Source organism: Anastrepha ludens, chromosome 6 (assembly GCF_028408465.1).
Source record: "Anastrepha ludens isolate Willacy chromosome 6, idAnaLude1.1, whole genome shotgun sequence".
In the NCBI taxonomy this organism is placed as follows: domain Eukaryota; kingdom Metazoa; phylum Arthropoda; class Insecta; order Diptera; family Tephritidae; genus Anastrepha; species Anastrepha ludens.
The window spans coordinates 42,813,129-42,834,850 of record NC_071502.1 but is presented as its reverse complement, the minus strand read 5'-3'; the positions used below and the strand labels follow the sequence as shown (position 1 = coordinate 42,834,850).

General features: G+C 36.4%; 1 protein-coding gene across 5 annotated transcripts; it reads left to right on the top strand.

Moving 5' to 3' along the window:
• Positions 1-3,270: 3,270 nt before the first annotated feature.
• LOC128867259 (protein late bloomer) lies at positions 3,271-20,559 on the top strand. 5 transcript variants are annotated; one of them, XM_054108367.1, is made up of 6 exons: positions 3,271-3,466; positions 3,621-3,727; positions 13,678-13,860; positions 18,546-18,713; positions 18,880-19,077; positions 20,194-20,559. In XM_054108367.1, exons 2-6 carry the CDS (start codon positions 3,665-3,667, stop codon positions 20,269-20,271), a joined length of 690 nt encoding a protein of 229 aa, XP_053964342.1. In that variant the 5' UTR covers positions 3,271-3,466; positions 3,621-3,664; the 3' UTR covers positions 20,272-20,559. The 5 variants fall into 5 exon arrangements, with proteins under 5 accessions (XP_053964342.1, XP_053964341.1, XP_053964340.1 ...); XM_054108366.1 differs by having other exon boundaries at positions 3,271-3,556; XM_054108365.1 differs by having other exon boundaries at positions 3,271-3,727.
• The last annotated feature ends 1,163 nt before the right edge of the window (positions 20,560-21,722 follow it).

The following is a 21,722-nucleotide window of genomic DNA, read 5'->3' as shown; positions in this document are numbered from 1 at the left end:
AATAGTGAGGTATTCGAATAGGAAGGTATTCGAATAATGAACTATTCGAATTATTTGAAACGAATAGTATTATTCGTTTTATTCGAATAATGTTTATTCGAAAATAATCCCACTCCTAGTCCCTACCTACGTCCCTGGAACAACGTCAAGACGCAGACCACAAGCTCGAAAGGGGAGCACGGCCAAACACCAAAAAAAAGGGGGTGTGCGCCAGTTATATATATATTCTAATGACCTATCAATAAATTTCTAACATCTCTAATGTTTCTCCGGCAGCTACATGTGAGATATGGCAAGACAGATAATTCACACGCCACTTAATGAGGGTCCAGGACAGAGGCAGGATAAAATGTTTATTCGTACCTCTCTTAAACTTAGTATTTGCCGTTCTTGCCAGAGGAGCAATGAACCAATATTTGGTGAATATTTTTATGAAAGATTTTAGTCCTCCATCGACTCCACAAACTTAACATTTTTCAGATTTAAAAAAATAAAGGTCAAAATGACTCAAAAGGGTAAGAAATATTGTCATTAAACTTTATGTGACAGTAAATTTTTTTATAGACTTTTAATGACAATATTAACGGTAAATATAGTTTCATACGAGTTATTTTTTTCAAAAAATTAATTAGATCTACTTTAGACCAAACTATGATACATTGTGTTAACCTTTCATACTCGCTGTACTGCATTCTTGCCATTTTTTTGCCCTACTTTGTCAGCTCTCGCGAGATGAATACTCACTCAGCCAAGTGATGCGACTCCAAGTCCCTTGGTGGTATGCACAAAAAGCCTGAGGAGGTGCTTAAATTCATCGGGGGTGTCAATTATAGACTTTCGGTCAAGCCACATAAGAGGTTGCAGTGCATTATGGCCCAACAAAACTAAACTAAACTACATACAACATATAAGGCTCGATTTGTCCATAATAAGGAGTAATATTCGAATAGATTGTGAGGATCAATTTGAAATATGTAGAACGATGGCTAAATTTTCTCATAGCGAAGTAAGCAGTAACCTTGCGAAGAGAATTTCAACTGATATAATTTTGCGAAATTTCGTAACGAATAAGAATAGTTTCAACTATAAAAACTATCATGCATTCATTTTAAGTACACTACAGTACAGCTCATGGAGTAAACATTGCGATACTGCGTACTATACGAGTGCATCAGGAATGGTTTGGCGCTAAAAATCTAAGGCTGGCTTCCCATAAGATAGAGGCCGTATCATCAATAGTAAAAGAGTATATAAGGTACAGCTCAAAGTTGGCGGCAATATCACTGAGTCTAACTTCGACTTCGCCTCCCTTATCGCTCGGAGTACGTTAGCAGCAAAGCTGCGTTTGCAACGGCCAGAATTATGGCAAGCATCCGTGGACCAATCAGGTCCTGGCAGGAGTGGTGAGGTCTATCGTCCTCTATGGTGTGAAAGAAGGTTGTGGCGCTACATATGAACGAAGCATAAATTCCACGTATAGCTTGTGCGCTCTTAGACTCTGCTCTGCCTTCAGAACGGTCTCGGACCACGCGACGCGCACCATAGTTGGCCTATGTGCACTAAACCTGGTAACGCTGGAGATGTGTGCAGCTACATAAGGGACAACAAAAACCAATGCGATCTCAATGAACACGTAAAAATTGTAAAACTACGCATCGTAGCCCAATGGCAGACACGATGGGATAGTCCAACAAAAGGCAGGTGGACCCATCACTTAATAACCTGAGTTGAAGGATGGCGTGAAAGAAAGCACAGTAAAGTTGATTACTACCCAACCCAAATCGTTAGTGGTCATGGATGTTTTAAAGCATACCTTCTTCACTTTGGGCGTGAAGATACCAAATACTGCCAGGAATCGACGAAGATACGGAACATGTGCTTTTCACATGCCCCCGTTTCAGAAGACTTAGGAAAACACTAGAAGATAACCTCGGCTACAATGTCAGGCCCGAGAATCTAGTGCCACTGATGCTGAAGCATAACGTCACATGGAACGACGTACAGCATGCGGCTGTCGAAATAATGACAACACCGGTACAGCGAGCAGGAGTAGACGCGAGCGCCAAGAAAGCTTCTAAGCCAACAAACACGAAAATGCAGATAAACTGACGTTACCAGGCATAGAAACTTACCTCTCTATGGTATGGACAGGGACATGGCAGGTGGAAGAGTACACTCTAAAGTGCAACTCAACCGTAGAAATGTTTAATGTAAAAGTTTGTGTACGAGCATATGATTGTATGCTCAACAAATGTCAGTTGTTCATATCAGATAACCTTTAAACCGATCATGTCAATTAAAGTAAACTCAAGGATGCTTTAGCGCCATAGCCACAGCGTTAATGCGATAATGACGTATATTATTAGTATATTTATAAATTTACGTTGCCTATTCAATGAAGCTGAGAAAATGATTATGTTGTGAATATTGCAACTGTAAACTGAAAAGCTGAGATTGCTGTCTATAGTAAAGCTGTTGATATTAACATAATTCGGGTGCCACTACAAAATACTGACTAATTTTTATGCTAAACAATCATCTTGCAAGTGTTCGATATGACCTTCGGAAATAATAGAAATAATTTATTTGCCTCAAACTAATAGATCTCTTGGTCCTCTAAAATCAAATTGCGAAGCGATACAATGAAGTATTTATAAAAACTGTTACGCTTCTGGTGCACAGTGCACAGTACTTTCATTCTGTGAACCAATCAGGCGTGTTGATATTGGCTTTTACAGCCTTTTGGCCGACCACAATTTCCGATAACATAAAGATCACTGCTGTCGCTGTCACTCCTACCATAGCCAGAGCGCTTAGGCGTAGTCAGTCATCATTTAATATTTCATAAAGATTTTCACTTTGACTTTGATATTTCATGTAAGTATGTATTCATTTTGTTTTAGTTTCATTTGTTTATTGCATCGTGTTCGTGTCAACGGTGATGACGATGCTGTTGGCAATCATAGCGGAAAATCTTGGTCTACGTTCGCAGCAGAGAATACGAGTGAAGAGAGTGAAAAACAACAGCAGACTATGAATGGTTGGTGATGAGACTAACAAGAGCAAGAACAATAACAACGAAATACAACAGCATTAAAACAAGTGCACGCGGTGAACGGACAAAGGAGAAGGTAGAAAGCAGAAAACCGAATTATTAGCAATTAGAAGATCTTATTTGTTGTTGATATTTTGTATATGACATGAAGATAGAAAATTTTGTCATCGTCAAGCTCATCGCTATGCTAAGGTACCGATGCGATGGCACAAAACAGAGCAGACAGATCATCAGGGCCACCTTAGCGCTTTGTTGCTGCTTGTAGCCGATTTAGTTTAGAAAACTACGTGAACGTGTTTTGAAAGTGGCTACGGATGCGCCGGTATCGATATTTACATAGCAGTGGATAGTGAATTTATTTATTTATTTGTCTTTTTTTTGTGCATTAAGGAGTTCGGAAGAATATATTGTGTAACTGTTTTTAATTTAAATAGTCACTTATATACATACATACATATATATAAATATAATATATGTAGATCATACATACATATGTATTAGGTACCTCATTCATAATCAACAAAGTGATTTTCAACTAAATTAAAACAATAATATTTTTAAGTAGAATTTACATATTTGGATACGAAGAGCGAAAGCCAGTGGTAGAAAATGTTTCGTTGCACCAGAAAGCGCCTGAAATTCACCTTATTCGCATTCAATGCAATATGTGCTGTGAGTATTTCACGAAGTGAATAAATATTGAAAAATTTGAAAATTTGAAATAGAATTTGAAAAAAGAATACTTTTACAAAAAAAAAAACAAAATGTGTCCATTATAAAAAAAATTTGTGCCGAAAATAAAATGCAGCTGCCGCGAGCAAGAGTACTTGTGCATGCCGTGCAGTCAGTAGATCCTGTGGTCAATCCCCATTATGTACTTTAAAAATCAATGTTGTTTCGAACAGCTTTCATTCAACGTCAATCAATGATAGATCTCCGAACGTGTTAATGAAAGAAAAACAAAACAAAAAAAAAGCAATAATAGAAACTATCTGCTGCCAGGGGCGTAGTACAAATTAAAATTAAATTGAATGAATTTAATGTAAAAGAAAAGAATAAAGTAAAATTACCTCAAATTAAATTAAGTGAAACAAAATAAAAGCAGTTGAAAAAAATTAAATTAAATGAAGAAAAATTAAATTAAATTAAAGAAAATGAAATGAAATTAAATTTAAATTGAATGTAATAACATAAAACATATAAAACTAAATTAATTAAATGAAACAGCATTAAAGGAATTGAAAAAACCACATTAAAATTAAATTAATTGAATTAAGTGTAAAATAAATATAAAAAATAAATAAAATTATATTAAATAAATTTTAATACAATTAATTTAAAATAAAATTAAATTAAATTACATGTAAGAGTATAAAATAAATAATTAATTACATAAATAAAACAAAATAAAAAAATTTAATAAAAACAAAACTAGTTTAAATTAAAGAAAATAAATTAATATAAAATAAAAACTGAAATTAAATAAATTAACGTAAAATAAAAAAAAAAGCTGAAAAAGTACATTAAAAAAAGTTTGATAATAAAATAACACAAATTAAAATAAAAATTAATATACAGTAAATAAAACGAAGTACAGAGCTTTAATTAGAAAACACTAAAAAATTAAATAAAAACCTAGAACAAAATAAAAAAGGCTAAAATAAATTAAAATACAATAAATTGTTATACAATAAGATAAAGTTAAATAAAGTAGGTAAATAAAATTAAGTAAACACTTTAAATAAAATATAAAATAAAATAAAATAATAATATAAAATGTAACAAAAATATACACTTCTCACAAAAATTAAGGGAACAGTAAAATTTCCTAAATTTCTTAGCGATTTTTGAAAAGCTGTATATCGGTGAAAAAGGGTCGAACGGAGTTCCTTGGAAACATGAGTCCCCACATTAATATTTGTAAATGAGCGATAGATTTTCTGAAAAACCGTAAAAAGGTGTTTTTTGTGATCACTTCAAACCAACGTTAAAAAAAATATTTTTCTCAAAAAATTAAATTAAGATCTTATAGGAAATTTATTCTACTTTCCAAAACCATTGTACGATTTATTGTGGGGTTATTAGTTGAGACATCAATGATCAAAGATAAAATAGCCTTTTTTCGTAAAATGCGGATATCTCAGAGAGAAATGGTCGTACCGAGAATTCAAAAAAAGTAAATTGAAACTAAATAATCAAACTAGTTGACTGTATGGCTAGTTTTAGTCGGAAATATTTTTCCAAGCCCGTGCAATCAAAAAAAAAAAGGCAAAAATTTCGAAAATTTTTGTGTCGCCCTTTAACTGACGATTACAAAATAACTAAAACTAGAAGTTTAAAGCTTCAAAATGCTTGGTCGAAACTCCGTGCGACCATATCTCACCGAGATACAGCTTTTCAAAAATCACTAAGAAATTTAGGAAATTTTACTGTTCCCTTAATTTTTGTGAGAAGTATATAATATATAAAAAAACAAAACAAAATATATTTAAATGAATTGAAATAAAATAGCAAAATAAGTAATATTAAATTAAACTAAATGAAAAAAAAGAATTGAAAAAATAAAATAAAAATATATTACGATGAAATAAAACTAAATCATCATCAAAGTAATTAATTTATATACTCTATATAAACAAAACTTAATTGATTGCCGCACAACAATAAAAACTTAAAAAATTAAATAAAAAATATAATTAAAAAAATTAATTAATTAAGTTTATCAGCTGAATAAATTGAGCAAACACGAGATTAGAGAGGCGTAGCCGTCGTCTTTATTTCCCAAATGATACTACTTCCTAAGTACAAAAATTATTATAACATATGTAAGTTAGCCCTGCACCATAAACTGCTGATTCAACGTTCGGACTCTTAGGATTCTATTTCTCTGCAGTGACAAAGTTCCATACTGTTCACAATGCTGCAGATCGGTGTTCCCCTATACCTATTTCGCTGACGTAGTATGTCTTTCAGGCCGGCGAATTGCTGATTTGTGAGATACATTGTTGCGATTGGTTGATTGTGTTAACTTATATAACCCTAATCCCATGTCGATGGGGCGTTCGTGTCCGGCCAATTTGTTGAGAAACCATGAATTTTTTTATGAAACTACTGCACGGTGCTCGTTTCATATCATTTGTTTATAATAAAATATTATGAAAATAAAGGATAGAAGATTCCTTGTGCATTTTTTCTAATTTCTCGTTGGCGTTATGTAATAAAAATAAGCGCAAGACGCGAACGACCCATCGACATGAGATTAAGGTGGCAAATGGAACGACATGGGACTAGGGATAATAATAATTTAAAATAAAATAAAATAACAAAATAAAATGAAATGAAATAACAAAATAAAATAAAATGTCAAAATAAGTACAATTAAATTAAACTAAATAAAATAAAACTAAAGGAATGGAATAAACAAATATAAATACCTATATTACGAGAAAATAAAATTAAGTCTCCCCAGCAGAGGAGGAGGGATTGTTTTAGTGGCCACACCACACAACGCAGTAGATAATGGTCACTGTAAGTGCGAAAGCATTTTGAACCTTACCTCACCCACAAAAGAAAAGAAACAAAGCTATCAAAGTAACAAATTTATAAACTCAATATAAAAAAACTTCATCGATTGCCGCACAATAATAAAAATTTAAAAAATTTAATAAAGTAAATAAAATGAAGTAAAAAACTTTATTTAAAAAATTAATATTTAAAATATAACAAAAATATAAAAAATATACATTATATGGTAAACAAAATTTAAAACAAAAATATAAAAAGGCCCATCAAAATAAATAAATAAATATATATTAATAAAAAATATATAACAACAAGAAAGTAAAAAAGCATAAAAAATACAATAAAAGTGCAATAAAATAAAAAAAGAGGTTGTCTGTAAAGTCGGTTTACTGACGATAGTTTAACGTGACAACGTCATAAGAAAATATTGATGGAATGGTTGCAATTTTTGCAAAATTGGTTGCAAAATTTTAATTTTATTTGTTTGATATTTTGTATGAATATAGAGGAGGAGGTAAATGGAATTGCAATGGAATAGGTCAAGTTACATTTACACAAACGTGAAAAATGACGAAACATTTATCAAATTCATGAAAGATATCTCCAATTTCGATTGTGCATCAGACGTTAATAAGTCAACAACACTTAGAGGCATCATCATCGATTTGACTTTCTCAAGACACATTACACTTGAAACACTCCCTTTCATTTCCTATTTTTTCTATCATCGTTTATTCTCAACAGAGAATTGGTTCATTACCATGCACACAGGAAGAAGGCATATGCAAATACAAGTATGTGAATTTATATACCTACATATGCGCATATACATACATATATATGCTCACTCAAGTAGGACAGAGCCAGATGTCGAACGTTGTCGAACGCGGGGACCGATTGTACTCTTTGTCGTTCGTTCCGCGCTCTCGCTTGCAGTTCAAGCACATTAGCTTACATTTGCTTGCGTACGGAATAGATTCGTATATTTGATATGTCCATATGACTTGTATGCATCTTTACATATAGATTTGTTCGTTTTGAAAATTGCGCGAAATTGTATATGTATATGCATGTTTATATACAACATATCTTATAAGGTATATGGTAAATATTGCCATACATTTTTTCCTTCATATATAATAAAAAAATTAATAATAATAACATTAAAACAACAGGTATTATTAATAAACTTGGTTTTATTTTAAATTCTTCAAGTAAATCAAATTAATAATAATCAATAAGAAGGCATATGCAAATACAAATACGTGAATTTATATATGTACATATGCGCATATACATACATATATACGCTCACTTAAGTAGGAGAGAGCAAGATGTCGAACGTTGCCGTTCGTTTGCTTTGTTCGTTCCGCGCTTTCGCTAGCAGTTCATTCAAGGTAACGGCAATGAGCAAGGTAACAGTAATGAGCAAGGTAACGACAAATGAGCAAGGTAACACTAATGAGCAAGGTAACGACAAATGAGCAAGGTAACGACAAATGAGCAAGGTAACGACACGTTTTTTCGTGCGTGCAGCCGGCTAAATCGAATTATAAGACGTTATCACGTCAAAAATAAAAAGGCCCAACTAAATAAATAAATATAATAAAAAATATATGCAAAAAAAGAAAGTAAAAAAGCACACAAAATACAATAAAAGTGCGTTGAAATAAAATAAAAAATAAGTAAAATTAAAATTAATAAATTTAATTGTATTAAACGTAATAAAATAAAGTTAAATAAATCGCGAAACCGAATTTAGTGCAAAACTCTATATCAACAAAATTTAATTGATGCCCGCCCAACAGTTTTATTTTGCTTGGCAAATTAATTGCCAAAAAAAACATTGTATCTATTTTATTCAATCACGCCACTTTTATGCGAAAGATTTTCACTTTTCCCCATTCGCATTGCCAATTTGGCACATTGCGCTTCGTTGATGACATAAATTAGTCATATTGTTAGTGTTTTGTGTTTTTAAAAATAAACCGTAATATTTCCCCGATTATTTTCGTTTTCCGTTCGTTTTTGCTTGTTTGTTTTGCATCGCGCATACCTTTTCGTTAATTGACAACTCTTATTCCTATTTATTTTGCTAAGAATTTTGTGCAATTTGATTTTAAAAATTCACTTTGGTATTGGGTTTTTTTCTTGTATTTATGTAGGTATAATGAAATAAAATGAATACAAAAAATATAAACGAAATTCACAATCCATGAAAGAGTTTGCGAAAACCTGCACACAAGTATGATCAAACTTTTGTATGAATAGTATGTGGTAGGTTGAGCTTTGCCAATAAGCTTTAACTGGAAAAAGCTTTCAAAATAATCAACTAGCACAGTGGTGGCAAGCACTTTGTGTACAGTGCGCAAAGTATTACCAATAGGCATGTTTGACAATTCGTACGTGAACTTATGTGTCTGTGTGAATAGTTTACTTCAATTAACCCACAGAACAACGCATGTACTAAAAGTGCCCAATAAATTGCCAATTTTTTATATAAAATTTATATTAGTAGAAAGAATAAATTCCTATTTTTATTAAATGAAACGAATGGAATCAGTAAAAATGTTATGCATTTATTTTATATATTATTACTTGTATTTATTATAATTGGCACACTGTGGTGGCAAAGATATTCAAAGTGAGACATAAAACAAAATACAGTAGATTCTGTTTTTATGCGGTTTTTTTTATGCGGTTTTGAAATAGTGCGGTTTTTAAAAAAATTAAAAAATGCATGTCGACCTATCGGGAATTGTACATATAAACAATATTCTAAACCAGCTAAGCAAAAACTCATCACATATTACATCAAAAATGCTAACTCTACAAGTACGGAACCGCCTGCATCACCATCCTGATCAGACGAGTACATTTCCTCAAGTGACGGAAGTGATTTTACGCTTTTACTCTTTCTGACGATGTAAATTTATGTTTCGATTCTGACGTTTCTTAAATAAAGATATAATTTTCAAATATACAATTTTTTGTTTATGCGATTTTATTTAATTATTTCAGATTCATGCGGTCTATGGAACGTATCTATAGTTATTATATGGGACGAGTACCCTTTTTCTATGCGATTTTATTACATTAATTCAGATTTATGCAGTTCTTAGCACGTTTGAAACGTATCTATACTTTTACTATAGAACTGGTAGCTTTTTTTATGTTGTTTTTTTATGCTGTTTCTTGCGGAACGTATGTACCGCATAAAAACACAATCTACTGTAATTTGATTGTTGAGTGGATTGTTGTCGGTAATGGAAACAGAATGAGCGTTCATTGTTTTTTATTCCGTAGAAATGTTCGCAAATATTTTGAGCTTTGTTATATTTCTCTTTAGTTTGGAAAAATAGTAAAGCAAATTTTTCATGAACCCTTCACTTTAATCAAAACGTATGCGACAGACAATGAAATGAATGCAGATCACCACTTTATCTACTCTTCGCAGACTGTGTGCGTGTATTTGACATCATCTCTCGCGACGCTATAAATAAATCCCTACCTATGTGGAGTTCGTTGCAAATCGGCAGCGTTCCTGATGAAATCATTGACATTATCAGAGAATATATTAATGCAACCCTAAGTGTACGCTCCAAAGGAAAACTCAGCGGCAGATTTACCATTTACAAACGAAGGCGTTCCCTTTATAGCAGCTTTTGTTTATAACAGTTCTTGATGACGTCTTAAAACTCACAAATTCAGAAGTTCCAGAGGGACTGCAATGAAGGCTAAACCAGAAACTTTGCGACCTAGATTACGCTGACAACATCTGTTTCTTGACTCATACATTAGCTGAAGCCTCTGCAAAACTACTTCGTCAACTAGAAAAGAATGCATGCGTTGGTCTTAAAATAAACTTCACAAAAACTAAACTTATGAGAATACAAACAACAAACACATCTCCTCTTGAACTTACTGTCAACGAAAATGCCATCATTATACAACAAACACATCTCCTCTTGAACTTACTATCAACGAAAATGCCATCATTATACAAGATGTGGATGAGTTCTGCTACTTCAGTAGCCAAATTACAAAAGATGGGGGGCAGTTGCAGATGTGGTAACTCATATTTGTAAAGCACGAACTGCGTTTCATAAGCTTAGCTGTGGCGATCTAAAACCAACTTACAACCATCAATACCAGCGTTAAATGGGTTCTCCTATATTGTTCTGAGATCTGGCTTGTTTCTGATCACATAAGTAGCCGTCTTCAAACGTTTATCAACAATTAGCTCAGAATTGCATACATATGTATATGCTGTGTCTTCTATGCCAGGGATTACGAAGCGAGGCACTACCGTCAATGGTGACCTATTAGATTCGCGCTTACCGACGATTTGTTTCAAAATCCACGGAAACATCATTTGGAAAAATTTTAGTTTCAGCTGCATGTTGATGAAACAAATTCAAAATATTTTCAAGGGAAATTTACATATAAGATGGGATTTGCAATATGAATGAATGAATAACGTGGAACTCTAAGGTTCTTGTGGACCACGAACATTTATTATTGCTCACCAACCTACTTTTTAAAATACATATTAAATAAAGATTGCTGTGGCATCTTCTTGGCATCAGTTGCTAGCTGTTTAGTATGAAATCTTCTCTTTTCAATGCAGTACTTCTCGCCTCTGTAAAGAAATAAATAAATCCCTACCTTCATTCGATTGTGGTATAGTTTTGTTTTAGGGAAAAAATTGTAAGTGTTACAATGGAGAAAAAATTGTTGTGAAATTTCACATGAAGTAGCTTCTGAATTTTATAATTTATTGGAGAAAGTATGAGTTAAGGCCTGAGTGTGGTTTTAAGTGACTTGCACGTTTTTAAAATGACCGCGAAGTCATTGAAGATAATTGAAACGGATGACAACATTGATATCCCTTGGGTTCCTAATGGTCAATATATTAGTCAACATTACTCCTTTGAGGCTCGTGATGAGCTCATTAAAAAAATAAGGAAAAAACGACAGGTACTGTGGAATGACAAGTCATGAGTTCCCTTCCAAGGTAATGCGCTGGCACATTGTCGTATTATTCGCGTTCTAGTTATATAGATACCTATTAAGATGGAGTTTGCGTTAAAAGCAATAAGATTTGAGTTCGCTAAAGTTGTAAAGGAGCGGTCAGATCATGTAGGTCGTGAGCTTAGCAATTACCTATAACACTGGGCCATTTTTAGCGAGCTAAATGTGAGGTTCGACACCATTACCTTCGACTTGCATGAGCCCAAAATCATGAAGCGGGTACAGATATATAGGGTGAACGATATGAAGTTCTACCAACCTCTCACTGCTTGTATCTGTAAAACAGCTCATGACATCAACGTCAAAATTTTTCTAATGACAGTTCAATATATTGTTTATAAGCCATCAAAAGCATTTGAGTCTCAGTTTTGTTGATTTTTTTTTCTGTGATGGAATTCAGCCGTAATAGTGTGATTGCGTTATATTTGGCTGGGAAATCACAACCAGCCATTGATCGTGAGCTTAGTCACCTCAAAGTGAATAAAGTGTATCGCACTATAAAATGTTACAATAATACTCGTAGCATTGTAAAACGCTATGGAGATGGACCAAAAAAAAACCGCAACAACGCCAGAAATGGTTCGGAAAGTGAAGGCTCGATCTGAACGATCCACGTCGAAGTGGAAGAAAAATGGCCAAAGAACTGAAAATATCGCAAGACAGCATTAGACGCATATTGAAAAATGAGCTCAAGGTCAAGGCTTACAAGTTCCAAACAGCACACGATGTTTCACCCCAGCAAAAAAAAAATTCGGTGCGAAAGAGCAAAGGAGTTGTTGCGCTTACGCGAACGTGGCGAATTTCCTAACATTGTGTTTTCTGGTGAAAAAAAATTCCCCATTGAGCAGTTCATAAACACTCAAAACGATCGTGTTTACTTGACCGAACGCTCATACGAGAATTTGAGCCTACATATGGCCGGCCACTCGAAGCAATTTCCCATCGCAAGTAATGGTTTGGGCCGCAGGGACTGCTGATGGATGCTCTCCAACCGTTTTTATCGAGCGTGGTGTTAAAGTGAATGTGACTTATTATCGGGAAAATGTTTTAGAAGTTGCTTTAGAGCCATGGAGACGCAAACATTTCGGTCGTAGACCATGAAAGTTCCAAGAGGATTCGGCACCGTCTCATAAAGTTCATGTGAACCAAGAATTGTTAAAAAATCTTGTTCCACACTTCATTTCGTCCACACAATGGCTTTCGAATTCGCCAGACGCAAATCCGATGGGCTGTTCCATCAGGTCCATTTTGGAGAGCAAGGTGAGGACTAAAAAATATGCCAGTGTGGATGCGCTGAAAAAAGCGATTATACGAGAATGGGGCAAAATACCTCAAGATCACATTCGTGCAGCATGCAACTCATTTTTTGACTGTTTGAAGGCTATAGCTAAAGCAAAAGGTGGTCATATCGAGCTAAAGTGAATATATGTTAAAGTTGTAATCATTTTTGAACAATTTTGTCTTTGAAATCAATAAAAACTAATTTCACACAAAAAAGTTATGGTGTTTTGAATAGGTAACACTTCATATCGTAGGTAACATTCATACCCTGTATATTAACACATTGAAAACATGAATACAGTAAGTAGCCTGTGCTCCAATTAATGTTCTCCTCCAAGGGGAGAGCTGTTTCCTCACGGCAGATAGCGTTTTTATGACAAGAACTTTCGGAAGTTTTCCGTTGCCTATTCAAAGGAGACGGCTGTAAAATTAAACTACTTCTATAATTTGATATAACACAGTGGGCATGGAACTCCGGACGAATCGAATGGTAATCACGCCTTAGTTATGACGTTCGACTTTCATGTACATATTTTTCTATCGTCGACGCTGTGGTCAAATCTGCTAACTACAGTTTAAGTTCTAAATAAGTTTTTAATACTGACCGATAGGAAGGAAATATTTTCTTATTTAGAATGGCTAAAAATTATAAAAAATAGCATCTGTTAACTCAATTCATTTTTTTTTCAATATTTACGAACTATGAAACATAAAATTTATTATAATTCTCTTATCGCACCTTAAATATTTATTATTTTCTTGCTAATATTTTCGTTTTTCTACAGGTGATGGGGATAATTTTAGTATGGTTTGGAGCTTGGCTATACAGTAATATTACAGAAGTTGATATAGACAACAGTGAGACTTTGATTGCTACTGTTATTATCGTACTCGGCAATGTTTTACTTATAATGGCGGCATTTGGTTGTGTTGCTACTTACAGAGAGTCCAAGAGCATGTTGATAGGTGTAAGTATTTTAACCATTAGTTCTATAATTTTCTCAAAGTCACAATTTATTTAATAAATTATAAGAGAGTGCGTCAGCAAATAGTGAAAGTCATTAAATGAGTTGAAATTTAAAGTGTCTGAAAACTGTCTCATGCGTGAAAATAATTTGATGATATTTTTTGTGTGATTTATGAGGTAATTTTAAATTTTCTTTACGAAGGCTTTTTTTAATGAAATATATTGGCGGAAGTCTGTAAACGCAATAAAATATATAACTGCGATGGAAAAACAGAATCGATTTTTGTTTTTTGGATGGCGAGTAATGCCCAACCCCTAATATATGTACATATATAGGGTTATTCAATAGGTGCGCTTCAACTTTTTTCCGATAGGGAGGGCGAACGACGCAATATTTTTTATTTTTCGCTTGTCATTTGTAAACTTCATTAGTATACATTTCATCATGAAACGCTACACACTTGAGCAACGATTGTTAATCGTGCAAATTTTTTATGAAAATAATCGTTCTGTTGCTGCTACTTTAAGAGCATTACGGCCATTTTACGGTCCATTTAACAAGCCGTCCCGTTTTGGGGTTATGTGAAGTCATTGGTCTACAGTAACAAGCCGGCGACGATTTGTGAGCTCAGAGCCAATATTGAACGCGAAATTGCTGGAATTTCGGTCGATTTATGCAAAAGAGTGGTCGAAAATTGGGTTCAACGATTGGACTTCGTAAAACGTGCACGCGGTGGTCATGCAAAAGAAATCGAATTTCATACTTAAATGTATATGTTCAAACTCGATAATAAACAAAAAATTAGTTAAAAAAGTCAAACCGTTTGTGTTTTATTCAAAAAAGTTCAAAAGTTGAAGCGCTCTTACTGAAAAACCCTATACAAGGTGGCACAAAACTAATCACCCCATCCATTAGATTTATAATTTTTGCAAATGGCGTCGTACGCCAATCATATTTAACACTTGTGAACGAGACAGCTGCAGCATACAAACACACAAGCAACGGCGGTCAATAAAGTAATGATTTCCCTCACCCAAAATAATTTTTAGTAAAAATATTGTTCACAAATAAAGTTGGATCATTCTTCTTCTTCTTAATTGGCGCTATAACCGCTTACGCGATTTTGCCAGTCGTTTCTTTCTCGTGCTAACCGGCGCCAGTTGGACACACCAAGTGAAGCCAAGTCCTTCTCCACCTGATCTTTCCAACGCAGAGGAGGCCGCCCTCTTCCTCTGCTACCACCAGCTGGTACCGCATCGAATACTTTCAAAGCCGGAGCGTTTGTATCCATTCGGACGACATGACCCAGCCAACGTAGCCGCTGGATCTTTATTCGCTGCGCTATGTCTATGTCGTCGTAAAGCTCATACAGCTCATCGTTCCATCGTCTGCGATATTCGCCGTTGCCAACGTGCAAAGGTCCAAAAAATCTTACGCAGAATCTTTCTCTCGAACACTCCAAGCGTCGCTTCATCGGATGTTGTCATCGTCCAAGCTTCTGCGCCATACGTTAGGACGGGCATGATGAGAGTCTTGTAGAGTGTTAGTTTTGTTCGTCGAGAGAGGACTTTACTACTCAATTGCCTACTTAGTCCAAAGTAGCACTTGTTGGCAAGAGAGATTCTACGTTGGATTTCAAGGCTGACATTGTTATCGGTATTAATGCTGGTTCCTAAATACACGAAGTCTTTTACAACCTCAAAATTATAACTGTCAACAGTGATGTGGGTGCCGATACGCGAGTGCGCCGACTGTTTGTTTGAAGACAGGAGGTACTTCGTTTTGTCCTCGTTCACCACCAAACCCATTCGCTTTGCCTCTTTATCCAGTTTGGAGAAGGCAGAACTAACAGCGCGGTTGTTAAGGCCGATGATGTCAATATCATCGGCATACGCCAGCAATTGTACGCTCTTATAAAAAATTGCGCCTGAGCGATTAAGTTCTGCGGCTCGCACGATGCTCTCCAACATCAGGTTAAAGAAGTCACACGACAGGGAGTCACCCTGTCTGAAACCTCGTTTGGTATCAAACGGCTCGGAGAGGTCCTTTCCAATTCTGACGGCGCTGTTGGTGTTGAGCAACGTCATCTTACATAGCCGTATTAGTTTTGCGGGGATACCAAATTCAGACATCGCGGCATACAGGTAACTCCTTTCCGTACTGTCGAATGCAGCTTTGAAGTCGACGAAAAGATGGTGTGTGTCGATTCTCCTTTCATGGGTCTTTTCCAAGATTTGGCGTATTGAGAATATTTGGTCGATGGTAGACTTTCCAGGTCTGAAGCCACACTGATAAGGTCCAATCAGTTGGTTGACGGTGGGCTTCAGCCTTTCACACAATACGCTCGCTAGAACCTTATAGGCGATATTTAGAAGACTAATCCCGCGGTAATTGGCACAAATTGCAGGATCGCCCTTCTTATGGATTGGGCAGAGCACACTTAAATTCCAATCGGCAGGCATGCTTTCATCCGACCATATTTTGCATAGGAGCTGATGCATGCACCTTACCAGCTCCTCGCCGCCATGTTTGAATAGCTCAGCCGGCAGTCCGTCGGCGCCCGCGGCTTTGTTGTTCTTTAGCCGCGTTATCGCTATTCTCACCTCGTCATGATCGGGTAGCGGAACGACAATTCCGTCGTCAACGATTGGGGTATCGGGATCTTCACTTTCTCGGTGACATGCGCAGCTGTCACTGTTTAATAGGTTCGAGAAGTGTTCCCTCCATAATTTAAGATTGCTCTGTACGTCGGTCACCAGTTCGCCGTCTTTGTTCTTACAGGAAAACGCCCCGGTCTTAAAACCTTCTGTAAGCCGCCGAACTTTCTGGTAGAATTTTCGGGCGTTGTTCCTGTTGGCCAGCATCTCAAGCTCTTCACACTCACGTATTTCGGCCTCTCGTTTCTTCTGTCGGATAATACGTCTCTCTTCCTTTTTCAGCTCTCTGTAGCGATCCCACATGGCTCGCGTTGCACCCGATCGCAGCGTGGCTCTATAGGCGGCATCCTTTCTTTCTGCGGCAGCATGACATTCCTCGTCGTACCAATTGTTTTTTCGGGCTCGCCGGAATCCGATTTCTTCTTCGGCGGCGGTAAGTAGAGAACCAGAAATGTTGCTCCATTGTTCGTGGATGCCGGCTTGTTGGGCAGTACTCTCTGAGAGCAGGAGTGAGAGTCGAGTGGCGAATCTTCTGGCTGTCTGTTGTGATTGCAGCTTTTCGAGGTCGAACATTCTTTGCGTAGGTAGATGCACGTTTTTTGCTGCACAGAGGCGCGTGCGCAGTTTGGCTGCAACAAGGTAGTGATCCGAGTCAATGTTGGGTCCTCGGATCGTACGTACATCTAATACACTAGAAGCGTGTCTTCCATCTATCACAACATGATCGATCTGGTTTCGCGTTTTTCGATCAGGGGACAGCCAGGTAGCTTGGTGTATCTTTTTATGCTGGAATCTGGTGCTGCAGACTACCATGTTTCGGGCCCCGGCGAAGTCGATCAGCCTCTGTCCGTTACCGGATGTTTCGTTGTGTAGGCTGAATTTTCCGACTGTGGGACCAAAAATTCCCTCCTTGCCCACCCTGGCGTTGAAGTCGCCAAGCACGATTTTTATGTCGTGGCGGGGGCAGCGCTCATAGGAACGTTCCAGGCGCTCATAGAAAGAATCTTTGGTCGCATCGTCCTTCTCTTCCGTCGGGGCGTGGGCGCAAATTAGCGATATGTTAAAAAAACGGGCTTTGATGCGGATTGTTGCGAGACGCTCGTCCACCGGAGTGAACGACAGTACTTGGCGACGAAGTCTCTCTCCCACAACAAATCCGACACCGAATTTGCGCTCCTTTACATGGCAGCTGTAGTAGACGTCGCAAGGTCCTATGGTTTTCTTTCCTTGCCCCGTCCATCGCATCTCTTGGATGGCAGTGATGTCAGCCTTTACTCTCACGAGGACATCAACCAGCCGGGCAGAGGCACCCTCCCCATTAAGGGACCGGACATTCCAGGTGCATGCCCTCAAATCATAGTCCTTAGTTCGTTTGCAGGGGTCGTCATCAGTATAGGGAGGTCTCATCCGAGGCTTTTTTAAAGTTTTCATTGGGGGCGATTTTTAAGTGGCGGGTCCCAAACCCAACGCACAACCAGCTATCCTGGAATGTTTCGCCTTCTCACTTTAGCTCACTCCCGAACGGGTGTTCGGAAGCTACCCAGAGGATACGTGGGCTAATCCCGGCCGTTGTGAGCTGCTTGAACCATATGTAGAAGAATCGTCCTGGCCACTCCCAAGTGAATGGCGATCAGTAACTTTCCCCACTTGCGTGGACTTCTACACATGGAACCATCCTGGATCATTACCATGTTTTATACTCGTATATTCCTCGCGTAGGAAAGTTTTTAAATTTAACCCATTAATTGCCATATGCCGCCTCAGAGCTTAGATCTTAAAAACTTAAAACTAACACCATGAGAAACGAAATTGAAGCAACTTATAAATTCCGTTGATTTTTCTCAAAAAATTAATTTTTTCGAAAGCGGCGTATTTTCATCTCGTTAGAAGAAAACAGTCAATGGGGTGCTCACCCTTTACCAAGTAAAACTATTCCACTTTCGCTGTACATCAGATTACTTTTTACATTCTACAGTTTGTTTTAGAAACTATATTAAAATAACTGAATAATTCTTCTCCAATTTTCAGTATGCTGTGATCTTAATTATTTTATTGGTTATACAAATGTTCATTGTGAGCATCAGTTATGCCGCGGCTAATGGCAGTCTCTCTAGTGGCCTACAACGTGGATTCGATGAACTTTGGGATAAAGGATATACTAACTTAAATACAACTTTGTCATTTTATGAAGAGTGGGTAAGATAAAATAAAAAAAAATAAAAAATAAATAAAAAATTTAAAATAAATAAATTAAAAGAAAGAAAACAATTCTCGCAAGTTTCCTTCAAATATAATATTTTGCTATTTTTTTCTAATATATATACAATATTTTTCAAACATTTAATAGATTTTCCCTTTCCAGCTCCACTGCTGTGGCAAGAGTAGTGCCAATGATTATTTTCTCATGGACAAAGTCCCACCACCCAGCTGTTGCCGCTACCAGGATTGCACAAATGTTCTAAATCTGTATGTGGATGGTTGTGAGAAGAAATTTAGTGATTATGTGGGTGAGAGGACGAATAGTTTCAACATTGTCAGCTGGTGTTTAATTTCAACGGAGGTATTTAACATGCATACGTGGGTTGCCATTTAAATTTTGCGCCTAATAATGAAAACTCATTAAAATAATAATGAAAAAGGCGTTATTGCTTTTTAAAATATTCTCCTTGGAAGTCAATACTCTTCTGGATCCGCTTGAGCCAATTTTCAAAGCACTTTTGCCACTCAAAAGTGGAGATCTTCAAGGCGAGCTGTTTAAACGCTTTAACTGCTTCTTCAGATATTGAAAAACGTTAACCTCGCATTTTATTTCTGATGTCTTGATGTTCGTGAATAAAACTAATCAAAAATCATTAGATGACAAATCAGGGCTGTAGGAGTGAGTCGTCTACTAATTCGATCTTCTGAGTGTTCAAAAACCCTCTTGAGTGAGCCGATACGTATTCGGCCTTGATTTCGTTTTCGGCGGTTGGTTTTCCTTAATTCTTTGAAAATTTCTGGCAAACAAATGATTGTGTACTACGTAGAATTGACTGTGATTTTGAAGGTGATTTTTCCGCGAACAACTTTTGCTGGATTAAGCTCGTCTTGGAGCACTTATACTGTCGATTGCTGTTTTGTTTCCAACTCATATGCATAGATCCGAAATTCGTTACCTATCACAATGTCATAGGTGAGCTTTTAATCACCGGAACTGAATTTGTTTAACATTTTCTTACACCAATCGCCATGTGTACTTTTTTGGGCAATTGCCAAATTATGCGGTATCCAATGAGAAAAAATATTCGTAATCACTGAATTTTCATACAATATGATTTTTATCGCACAAGAACCGTTTTCGGGAAGCCTTAACGAAATTCATCGTTCAAGGTCTGATGGCCGGACTCGTTGTATCAGCGCCGCACAGCCAAAAGTCCAAGTAAGGTTATCAGTGCCTTCCTGTCTAGATAATCCACGTCGGAAATTTTCACGAGTTAACTCCACATTTCACTGAAAAATGAACAAATTAAGCTGGTCAATGAAAACTTTATATGTAAGTTTATTCTAAGAAGTTTTCTATAAAGATATCGAATTACGGCTCATCATACGTAGTGTTGTAAAGGCGCATAATATAAATGGCTACCCTCGTACAATGAAATACCATAGATTACACAACCAAAACTAATTTTCTTTTCAGTTTATTGGCTCTGTATTTGCTTGCATTTTGGTTGATAGCATCAGAAATTATCGCGATCGCATACGTTTTTACAACTGAGCAGGAATACGAATAAGGAAAAAAAAAATGCGAATACCTCGTTCCTTTGCACAGCATAGTATTGTTAAATTAGTAGCCGAAAATTCGTCGACTCAATACATTTTTGTTTTTGTATAAATAGCGGAATATTTATAGTATTTTAGTTTATTGATTATTATAACGCAAGCAACTTAAACCTAAAATCCTAGTTAAGGTTTTATATTAATATTGAAAAAATTGTTGTTTAGTTGTAAGTTATAAAATTGTATGATAGCCTTGAAGAAAATTAAACCCATAAGCAAATATATATTCTTATGTTTTTATTCATTTCGATGTGATTGCCTTGCTCCAAATCAGGGTTTCTCAAATTTCAGCTGACACGACAACTAGGATCGCCTCCTAATCAACATAAAAACCGCAGTATTGACAAAATAATTGTCCGATTTAGCAGATTTACAAAAACTTCAATGTCCTATAACACCAAGCAGCAGAATTCGCACATATAAGAAAACCGATATGAGACGGACGAAAATTTGAAAGATACATTTTTCACATTTTTTGGCACGAATGTTATGAAAAAAAATTAGTTGAACTTGGTCGACATTCACTTATTTTATATCCACATGTCTATGCCATATAACTTTATGGAATTAGGACAATTTTTTTTTAATGCTGGGTCCTCACTAGTGATCGTTCAATACCACTTTTATTTGTTTCTTTATTTATTGGAACAAAATATTGGGTACGGAATAAATATCAATAAACGTGTTGCGGGCAGGGCGAGTCCAACCATGTGTACACTATTGACTCAAAGCTCGAGAGCAAAGTGGGCGGAGGTGTATATTCCGAACAATTGGGGATATCCTTCAGTTTTCGGCTCCCCGACTACTGTAGTGTCTTTCAGTCTGAACTGATGGCCATAATGAAAGCCGCGACACTGGTATAGTATGATGCGATACCTGGAGATGATATCTACATTTTCACTGATAACGGGGCGGCAATAAAATCCCTCATAAATCCGTACATCTATTAACGAGATGGCTGAGTAATTTCAAATAAAGGTAACATGGGTTCCTGGCCATTGCGATATTGAGGGTAACTGCAGAGCCGATGAATTAGCGAGACTCGGCACCAAATTGAGTATACAGACAATGACATACCTTTACAAACATGTAAGCTACTTATCTTTGTGTAAATCGTAAGAGCAGCGAATGAGAGATGTTGTCATGAAACCACCTGCAGAATCGCCCGAAATTTGTGGCCGATTCTCAATGCTTAACGCACAGAATCGAAAATAAACACAGTCTTAGCACACTGATCTCAGTTATAACGGAGAACTGCCTAATCGTAGGCACGCCCAGAGGATGGGTGTGCAAATACATGACTTCTGCTGCAGCTGTCTAAATGAGGAAGAGGAAGAGATGCTCTCGCACCTTCCGTGCCATTGTTCTGCTCTATCCAGACGTAGATTT

Coding starts and splice junctions, on each gene's coding strand:
- LOC128867259 (XM_054108367.1), top strand. CDS start 3,665: ATGTTTCGTTGCACCAGAAAGCGCCTGAAATTCACCTTATTCGCATTC. Junction 3,728..13,677: donor CATTCAATGCAATATGTGCT/GTGAGTATTTCA, acceptor GTTTTTCTACAG/GTGATGGGGATAATTTTAGT. Junction 18,714..18,879: donor TGTCATTTTATGAAGAGTGG/GTAAGATAAAAT, acceptor TTCCCTTTCCAG/CTCCACTGCTGTGGCAAGAG.